Here is a 10725-nt window from a genome sequence, read left to right as displayed (position 1 = left end):
AGAACTAATTATACAAGGTGTCTCAATGATATACATGACTATCCACATTCAAACCAATTAAAATTAAATAAAAGTGAAAAGTCAGTTCCTCGGTTGTGGTAGCTATTTGGCAAAGTGCTCAGTAACCACATGGGACTAGCACAGAGGAGTATTTCCACCAGCCTGGAAAATACTGCTGGACAGCGTGGGCACCAAATTTGAAACCTCGAGTTTCAGAATAGAAAGTTTTGTGTCAATTTGGACCAAAGGATTTAAAAATTTTTTTTAAAGATTTTACTTATTTGACAGAGAGACATCACAAGTAGGCAGAGAGGCAAGCAGAGAGAGAGGGGGGAAGCAGGCTTCCCACTGAGCAGAGCCCGATGCAGGGCTCAATCCCAGGACCCTGAGACCATGACCTGAGCTGAAGGCAGAGGCTTTAACCCACTGAGCCACCCAGGTGTCCTGGACCAAAGGATTTTTAAAGGCCAGCGGTGGTCTTTCTCACCATTGTTTACGTAAACAGTAATATCCTTGCCAAATCTATTTACAAGTGGAACACTACCATCCTGTATTCATTTTGCAGAACTAATGTTTGGAGCAGCCCAAGGACCAAAGCGTCCGACAGCCTGAAGAAGTTATTGTTCAGGCTGGAGCATCTGGCCGTCCATGGGGGCCAGCCACCCACGGGGATCCACTGCCCTCCCAGCCTCAGCAAAGTCCTGGAAACAGCTGCGAGAGCCGGGGACTCTACCAAATGGAGAGGAGGCTCTGCTCACGGCTGGGAGAATGCCAGAGGCTCCGTGACAGGTAACGTTGTAATGGATGGGAATCACAATCTGGACTCTTCATTCATCACTCTTTAAAATGAGGGCATGAAACCCACCTGATGGAAGTGTAGATTACTGGTCAGCCTTGACACTCTAGGTTTCAAGCCCCAGCCTTCTTGAAGAGATTGGGATTTAACAAATAGAATTTTTTTCTGACCCCACCTCAAATAGGTTCTTTTCACCTTGGCTCTTCCCTAAGAAGTTCTGATTTCCTGGCAGCTGAGGCTAGTGGTGGGGAAGCTAGACTCGGGACAATCAGGGGTATTGACAGTGGGCATGGCTCCGTCCCTTGTGTGTGGTCTTTCTCAGAGAAGGGAAGGCACATCGTAGAAGAAGGGGGTTTTGTTACCTCTGGGGCAATGTTGCATTTTGTGAAAGAAAGTATTTTAACCACCAATTTGAACAAAGCTGGCAGAACAATAGTCCTTCTTGTGGTCTTAGGCATTAATCTTCCTTTATGTAGGGGGGAAAATCAGACGCCTCGATGACGTCATCATTTGGCTAGGAACAGAACCAACAGAACCAAAGGGCACCATTGTTTCCCTGACAGGGGGTTCGAGAGGAAGCTGTGTTGGCTTTTTCTTTTCCAGAAAGAAGAGGGGCACATCTGCAGCTGACCACTAATAAACATGGCTGGAATCTTAACACTGGGAGAATTTGCCGGAATGTCTGTCTTTGTAGAAGTGATTCAACATTTCCGAAGAGGTTCCTCCCCATCTGTCATCTCTTTCTTTTCACCCTCAGATTTAAAAAGAGCTCAATTTTTTTTTTTTTTTTTTTATGGTAAGTCTAGTGGAATGGTTTTTCCTCCTTCCTTCTATTGTTTCTTTCTCTCTTCACTTTTGGTAGACAAAGTCATTTAGGACAATAAAGCAATAAAGTTATCTTATGAAAGGTGGTCAGCATGAGCAAGGGGGAAAATGTGTTGTCGGGAGATACTTGGTGTGAAGAAGCCGAATGACATAACAAGCTGGTTCTTGGGAGGAGCATGAAGGCTTGGCGCTGCCCTTCCAGAATGTTCCAAAAACTTAAAATCTCCATGGTCTGGTGAGAAAGACTCCCTGGGGAGGAGGGAGGGAAAGAGAAGACAAATGGATAGAAAAAGGGGTGGGTACTAGACCCTACAGAGACTTGACAGAGACGCCCGGACCCCTGTCAGGACTTCACTTTGAGCACACCAAGCGCTACCTTGACAGCAAAATGCAGTTCACATAATGGGCCACTAGTGTGACTATTGATGGCCTGTTTCTACAAGCCCTGCTTGGACTGCAGGGCACACCAGCAAGGTAACACAACTGACTTTCAATAGACTGATTGCTAAAATGACCCCATTTTCCACTCCTTTCTGTACTCATGCCTTTTGCAATGTGGCTTTGCCTTCTTTTCCTTGAGAGATGGCATGTATTTCCTCATCCCTTGAATCCAGACTGGTCTTTGACTTGCTTTAGCCAATGAAAGTGGCAGAAGTGTTTGGACCTTGGCTTCAAGATGGTTCGTGCTCTTCTGCCTTCTCTTGGACCCCTGCCTCCACTGGGAGAACAAGCCTGGGCTAACCAGCTGGAGAATGAGCTCCACATGGAGCAGAGCTGACTCTTCTTAGCTGAGACCTTCCTAGACCAAGCTAACCAGCTTGCCAATGTGCACTCAAGCTAAGCCTGGCCAGGTAAACCACAGGTTTGCAAGTAACACATGATGGGGCACCTGGATGGTGAGTCGGGTAAGTATCTAACTCTTTATTTTAGCTCAGGTCATGATCTCAGGGTCATGAGATCGAGCCCTTTGGCAGGCTCCAGGCTCACTGTGGGGTCTGCTGGAGATTCTCTCCCTCTCCATCTGCCCTTCCCACTTATGCTCTCTCTCTCTCTCTCTCATTTTCTAAAATAAATAAATGAATCTGTAACATCTGTAAATTGTAAAAAAAAAAAAAAAAAAAAAAAAAAGAAGTAACACAAGATTGCTCTCTTAAGCCACTAAGTTTTGGGGTGGTTTGTTACATAGCAATAACATAGCTGGTAACTCTTTGGAAACTGAGAGTCGTAGAGGGCAAAGAGATGGCAGATGACATAAAATCATCATAAAACCCAAACGACAGTAAGCCCTGGCTTGTGCGTGAGCTGTGGTTACTTATGAAGCAGAACCCCGCCATGAGCTCTCCCCCCAACTGGCAATGAGGAACACGAGGCATCCCAACCAAACTTCTTCTGGAGTGCCTTCTCTAGGTCCCTCAGCTCAGTGAGCTCCCAACCCAAAAGCCCACACTCTGCACTCACGGGCAAGCCACAGTGAGAAGCGAGCCACCTCTGGATTCATGTTCCACAGCCATGTGGAACAGATACCATTCGTAGAGGAAACCCTAAGTCTCTAGGGTTTCCTCTACGAATGATATCTGTTCTGTCCCGTTCCAGCATTGAAGATGTCCAAGCAAGGTTGTGGTGGCTCCTTCGGTATGAAATTCCAGATTTCTCTGGGTCTTCCGGTAGGGGCTGTGATCAGCTGCACTGAAAACACAGCAACCGAAAATCTGTATATCATCTCTGTGAAGGGGACCAAGGGAGGACTGAACAGATCTCCTGTCGCTGGAGTGGGTGACGTGGTGATGGCCACAGAGCTTGGAAAGAAGGGACCTTCAGCAGTGGGAGTTCAGAAAGCCAGACAAGAGAAAAGATGGTGTGTTTCCCTCCTTGAAGATAACGCAGGGGTCACAGTAAACAAAAAGGTGAAAGGTTTTTCTGTCCGGGACCAGTTTCACAGGAGTGTGCAGACTTGAGGCCCAGGATTGCATCCAATGCTGATAGCATTGCAGGATAATTTGGTGCCTTTGTTTAAAAAAAATTAAAAATTATCTGTGGGGCACCTGGGTCGCTCAGTTGGTTGGGCGTCCCACTCTTGATTTCAGCTCTGGCCGTGACCTAAGTGTCCTGAGATGGAGCCCCATACTGGTCTCTGTGCTCGGAGCAGAATCTGCTTGAGATTCTCTCTCTCCCTCTGCCTCTGTCCTTTTCCCTGCTTGCACACACACACACACACACACACACACACACACACACTCCCTCTCTCTCTCTCTCAAAATAATACATAAATCTTCAAAAAATTATTTGCTCTTCCACCAAAATAATGATGCTTCCTTTCTGAAGCAGGTGCAGTCTACCGTTCCCTCACTATTGGTGGACACCCTTTAAACACAGCAGTGGGCACACAAACCTATGAATGGCTCTCACGAATAGGCTCCAGTGATGTCAACGGAGGCTTACTGCTTTTCTAAAATGACAAGTTATCACATGCCCTTTGTAGATCATTCAAATGACAATTAAACAATTCTTTTTAAACTGATCTTAAAGATCAGGGAGCATCTAAATTGGGGTAAGAAAGCCCTCCATTCCCATAACTGCTGATGACAGCCTTACGAATCTCTTTCTGCCCCTTTATCCTGACGTCTAGAACATGGATTTCTCAGTGATGTCCATTTCATTATCTAGTCCTCCTACTGTGGTTCTTGTTTCGATATTAGCGGTTTTTGTTGGTTATCGTGTTTTATTTCCAGGAACTGTTTGTTGGATTGATTGTTTTCAGAGCAGCCTGTCTTTGTTTAAGGACTGCAGTGTTGGTTCCCAAAACTCTCCAGGGATATTACTCGGGCTTCTAAAGGACTTCTCTTCCTTTTCTTTCCCCCATCTTTTAAAATATATTCCAGGGTGCCTGGGTGGTTCAGTGGGTTAGGCCTCTGCCTTCTGCTTGGGTCATGATCTCAGGGTCCTGGGATCAAGCCTCGCATCAGGCTCTCTGCTCAGCGGGGAGCCTGCTTCTCCCCCGTCTCTCTCTGCCTGCCTCTCTGCCTACTTGTGATCTCTGTCAAATAAATAAATAAAATCTTTAAAAAAAATAAAAAATACATATTCCCAAAATAACTGATTGGCTAGAAAGATCAGAGAAGCAACCAATCTACATTTACACCCTCTCACTCCATAAATAATCTTCATTACTTTTTTTTTCTTTCTGTTTCTCTCCTTGTGTTAACTGTTTCTTGTGCTTGCCACCTTCTGGCATGTGCCTTTCCTCCAACGCCTTAGGATCTTGCCTATGGACTTGTATTTACTAATCATGATCTAGATTCATCAGTATTGACTGCTGTTGTGAGAATCCTTCACAGATATGAAGGCCACTCTTCTAATTCTCTTTTTAATTCTCATGGCTATTCCCAGAGTGCACCATTTGGCTGCGTGTTTTGGGGGTGGGTTTTTCTTTGCCTGCAAGAGGTGTATGGCCAATTGAGGAATTCTCTGTAGTTCTGGTGGATGAGAAAGGGGGCTAGTGGACTGCAGATTCTCTTCGATGGAGAACGAGAGAATTTACCCTGGGAGCAGACTGTATGGGGTGTATATCGGAATTGCTTGGGTTGGGAGGTGGGTGTTAAAATGTCTGTCGGGTCCCACTGGCTGTGTTTCTCATACATAGGGTTTGGGGTGGGGCCTGGAGAATTTGCATTTCTAACACATTCCCAGGGCATCCTGCTGCTGCTGGTGGTCCTAGGTTGGCACTTTTAGAAAAACCGTTAGGGGCTCTCCCTGCAGTGCGAAGACTCCTGGTGCTTGACCCCTCCATGCTGCTGATGTGGTGGCGGGAATCTGATCGGGACAGGATGGGACCTCACTCACTCCTTTATGGCCTTGATGTTCTCCTGAGGACCACAGACCTGCAGGAAACCTGCTGCAGCAGAGGCCTGGGGCTCTTCTGGAACCTGGATGTCAACTCTCAGCCCCAGCTGCTCCTGAGTTTGGGTGGTCCCTGAAAAAGCGGTCTCTTCCCTCTTCCTGCAGCCTCCCAGGCTGCGAGCCATGTGGGTTCTGACCAGGCCTGTACCGCTTCCATCCTGTCTACTGGGCACCATTCAGAGATTGCCAAGAACTCCTCATCTGATACTGGTTCCCACCTCAGTCCTCCAGCACTGCTAGGAGTGCCTCCTCCTTCTCCTGTCCTTCTACTTAACTTTTAATTGGCCATTTCTCAACAAACACACAAGTTGACAGAATGAAACAAGTAACCTCCTGCTAATAAATGAATGAATGAATGAATGAATGAATTCATTACTAAATTTTAAATGCTTCTGTTATTTATTTTTAAAGATTTTATTTATTTGTTTGAGAAAGACACAGAGAGAGCACAGGAGCAGGGGGGAGGGGCAGAGAGAGAGGGAAAAGCAGGCTTCCCCCTGAGCAGGGAGCCCAATGTGGGACTTAGTTCTAGGACCTAACATGATCTTAGTTCCAGATCATGACCTGAGCTGAAGGCAGATACTTAACCAACTGAGCCACGCAGGCGCCCTTGCTTCTGTTATTATTTATTTATTTATTTTAAGATATTATTTATTTCAATCTCAAGTAGGTGGAGAGGCAGGCAGAGAGAGAGGAGGAAGCAGGCTCCCTGCTGAGCAGAGAGTCATCGCGATGCAGGGCTCCATCCCAGGACCCTGAGATCATGACCTGAACCGAAGGCAGAGGTTTAACCCACTGAGCCATCCAGGTGCCCCACTTCTGTTAGTTAAATATTTCTTGTTTAAATGAGATCTGGGGAGGTAAATAGGGAAAGCAGGTGTTTCGTCTGCCATCGGGAGCTCGTGCTCCCCCGTGATCCTAGTTAAAGTCTCATCCGCACTTGTTTCTAAGTTTTCATTCTCAGTATCTCCGGCTACCTAACCCTCCCAGTTATACTTTGTTTTCTAGAAAGTTTTGTTCATGTTACACGTTCCACTTCATTTCATGAAGCCATCCACAACTAAGCCAGATATACGCATCAGTGGGGACCAGGTAACTATAATCTCCCTTGTAAACCCCGTAAACCTTTCAATTGTGAAGACAGAAGACAGGATAAGAGATTTTAAGATCTGCCTCAGAAAAGGATAAGGTTTTGTTCATTTATGGGTGAAACTTTACCTTGGATTTAGTCCATGCTTCTAATCCTTAGAGTCCCACTACTCTATTTTTTTTTTTTTTTTTAGTATTTTATTTGTTTATTTGAGGAGTGAGAGTGAGCATGGGAGGGGGAAGGGTCAGAGGAGAAGCAGACCCCCCGCTGAGCAAGAAGTCTGACGCAGAACTCAATCCCAGGATCCCGGGATCATGACCTGAGCTGAAGACAGATGCTTAACCCACTGAGCCACCCAGGCGCCCAGATTCTCACTACTTTTCATGTGTCTGCATACTCTTCCTTCTGCCCCATGAGGGCAAGCCTCCACCATATTTGGATACGTTTCAGATGCAGCAATTTACATGGGTGTAGATCGGCTGTGTTGACTTAATATTCTTTTCTGTATGCGAGAAACGTGTGGAAGTGGAGAATAGGGCTTTAGGATGAGGGAGTCTCCTTGACTCGGCTCTGCTCCTCCCTGGCCAGCACCGGGATCTTCTGGGTGTAGCTCCAACATCACCATGCAGAATGCACACCTGCCCTGGGGAGAGGGAATGCAAAATGTCCCTCCAGCAGCCTCTATCTGGCCAGTTTGTCTCTTGGAGCTGATAAGTTGTGCCAGCACCCTATTTTAAAAAAAAATAGATTTAAACTTTCTGGGGGGCAGGGACCAGGTTTTAAAAGAGAAAGAAAGCTCAGCTGGGGGTGGATGGGTCTTCACCTGTGTCATTTATCTGTGGGTCTGCCTGCCCTGAACATCAGAGCCAGGGAATCTGTGTCAAGGTTCATGCAGATGGAGCACCAGGTCCCACCTGTCTCCTCCCTGGGCCAGGCACACCAGACAAACTAGCAAAGAGTGAATGGACACCAGCTACCACCTCTTGCTCTTTAATGTTTTTGTAAATAAAGAAGACACATGCATTATACAAAAATGTGCATAATAGACATGAAAGTCTGTCGCTCTAATCTTACATCCCAAAAGCAGCCACTGCTGGCAGTTAGGTATTTTTCATTCCAGAACCTTCTATCCATATAAACCTGCTTTGTCACTCGCTTGTACTTTCACTTTCTCTAGCCTATCAAAAACACGTTATAAACATTTAGAGCCCCAACTGCACAGCGTTCTTCCCACAATTGCAGAGTTGTCCTAATGAGGACCCCGTAGGTCGTAGCTGTCATTGTCAGCATCTGTGTGAGTGTATCCACACAGGCAATGGCTGGGTCAAAGAACAACTAAGTATTTAGATCAGCTAGACGAGGCCAAATGCCCTCCTAGATCCTGCTCTTTTAAATCTTAGCACTTCCGGTGTGCTCCTTCCTGACTCCATTCTGAAATCACTTGGCAGGCCCAGGGGCTCGCCACTTCATGGAGGCCTGCTGGGTCCTCCACTGGGTCTGTGTTCTGGGTTTCTGCCCCCACGTGTTCTTTAAATGTCAGGATTTGAAGTCCCATGCCTACCGACCTCAAAGCTCCATCCCATTTCATTCTAGAGGATTGCTTCTGCCACCGCTTTCTTCCCAGCCTGGTGTGTCCCCATTAGCAACTAAAAATAGTCCTTGGCTCAGCACACGGGCTTGCCGCTAGATCCAGGTCTCGGTATGTGAGCGCTTCCCTGGGGCACAGATAGGCGGGGCACGTGTCACCTCTTTGGCCCATTCCGCCATCCTTGGTCCTCACCGCCAGCTGGAGCGTGCTGCCAGATGGAGCTCGCTGCAGATGGAGGGTTTAGCATTCTGGGGAGAAAGAACCTGTGCTAGCTGCTTCCCAGGCTGCCATCCCATGGGTCAATCCCTGTGCCCGGTAATGACTTCTCCGCTGTAGCCAAGGAACAAGCACAGTGCAAACCATCTGTCTCAAAGGCTTTCCTGTAGCCGGAGGAAGGAGCGTGTGCATGTACGTCCACGTGTGTGTGCATGGGTGGGTGTTTTCTCTTCTGAACCCTCCCCCTGTCTGGGCTGCAAGACTCATCATCCTGTCCATTTCTTCAGTCCCCTTGTATAGCAAGGACTCCGAGTGGTGGTGAGCTGGTCAATGTTAACCAACCAGCTCCCGGGAGGAGAAAGCCCTGATGAGCGTTTGTGGGTTTCCAGGATATAAACAGTCCCGCCATGGCCAATAGCAAGCTATCAACATGACATCATTGACTTCGGAGTTGGGAAGAAAGGCACAGAAACCACCACCATTCTGTAGGATTTCTGCCACACACACACAATAGACATAAATAGCCTGAAAAAAAAAAAAAAAAACAACCCACTGAGGTTAGTAAAAGAGACAGGAAGTGATGAGTTTTGAATATTTATTATTTCTTTTTAAATTCAGCTTATTTCTAAGTTTATATGCTTTGGTTTTTAATAACAGCTATGCTTAATAACTGGCTCAAAAAATTCCTGAGACTTTAGCCATTTGCTCCTACATATCAGTCCAAGCCACTGAAGGCTCAGCCGCCTCTGAGTGGCTCTCAGGGAGGAGTAAACTCTTGAGTTTGGGCATTTTCTTAAATATTTCTGTGAAACAGTTCCCTGCTTTCTTGCATAGTTCTTGGGGGCTGCGTGGCAAGTCCTTCTTCAGCCTGACACCCATATCTCAATTCTCCACTCTTCCCAAATGGACTTCTGATACTTTCTTAGTCTTTTTTGAGGGAAGAGGAGAACTTTCTAGAATGTTCTAGAAAGAAAGATTCTGGGTTAATAGTTATTCTGAGTACCTGTCGCAGAGGTCAAGTTGAGCTTGATTCTAAATACAGATCTGCACGTATTCCTTGCTTCTGACTCTACAGAGACTCTGAGCAGAGAGGTATTTGAGCCTCCAGAAGGAAACTAAGAGCCTTGGTCACTCTGACTCCTGGGGATGTACTTATCTGAAATGAAGATAGAGACCATGCACCCGGAGAACAGCTGGAAAAGATTCTAAATGCATTTTCAAAACTTTCCTTACATAAACTCTCCAATTAAACTTCCAATAAGAGAGCCAGATCTCTTTCCACTAATTAGGAATCCAAATTTGGCTTTTGGATTAAATCCAATAAACCAACTTGGGTCTTCAAGTGTATTCATTCATCAGCAATAAATATAGAAGTTGAGAGCCCTGTATGAATGCACCCCTTCTTTGGGTTAGCGAGTGGGTGGTGGGATGTGGGAGCTGAGTTCTCCCCAGACCTGCCTCTGTGTTTTGCTCCAGGATGTGTGTCTGGCTTGCTGGTTCTTCTCACTCCGTGCCAACAGCATCCCTCTCCCACCCCATTCCCTCTGATCTTGTTTTGGGATTCATTTCTCAACATAGCACTCCAAGGACTACCTACGTACCAGAGGAGGCACAAGGGAGAAACAAATGTGTTACTTCCCGATCACCAAAACAACCACAAATACGCACACACATATATACATAGCACGTGCAAACACAAGCACACAAAGACACACACACACACACACACACACACAAACACATGCACATACACACACAGACACAACCAAGAACACATGTGCCCACATACACACAGAGTTCATAGTCTTTCAAGAAACTTTTCAGACACTGAATTTCTTGCCTTTGGCCCTCCTACTTTTATTGGATCAGTGTTGGCTAGGATTACCAGCAAGAGTTTCCTGCAGTGAGCTACCGGATTCCGTGTGAAGACATTTCTGTGAATGGTTTGAATGGTTTCTGACTTGGGCATCCATCAACCCAAGGATTCTGTACCCAGTCCCAGTCATGATGTGTCAGGAAGGGCAGTGTCCGCACCAACGAGCAATGCTCAGACACCACCTGTGTGTCCTACTAGTCAACTCCTTTTCACACTGTCTAGGGGATGGCATCAGGTCCCACAAGTTGAGGGATCGGTCCCACAGATCTGCCCGGCACTCCAGATGCCAATGGTCAGCCCAGGGTGTCCCCTGTGCTTCTCACTGACTGACTACAGACTGCAGATTCCAACAACCCCATCCTTGAGTTCCACTGGTTTGCTCTAAGAACTCAGAGAAACATCTTACTTACTAGATCACCAGTTTATTATAAAAGGGT

At 46.5% G+C, this 10725-nt stretch overlaps 1 protein-coding gene across 1 annotated transcript; it reads left to right on the top strand.

Annotated features, from left to right (window-relative positions):
- Positions 1–3222: 3222 nt before the first annotated feature.
- Positions 3223–3576, top strand: LOC131828161 (large ribosomal subunit protein uL14-like). The gene has a single exon (XM_059168972.1). The coding sequence runs from the start codon at positions 3223–3225 to the stop codon at positions 3574–3576; it is 354 nt and encodes a 117-aa protein (XP_059024955.1).
- Positions 3577–10725: the final 7149 nt, after the last annotated feature.

This window comes from Mustela lutreola, chromosome 3 (assembly GCF_030435805.1).
Source record: "Mustela lutreola isolate mMusLut2 chromosome 3, mMusLut2.pri, whole genome shotgun sequence".
Lineage (NCBI taxonomy): Eukaryota > Metazoa > Chordata > Mammalia > Carnivora > Mustelidae > Mustela > Mustela lutreola.
This window is presented reverse-complemented; position numbering and strand designations above follow the sequence as displayed.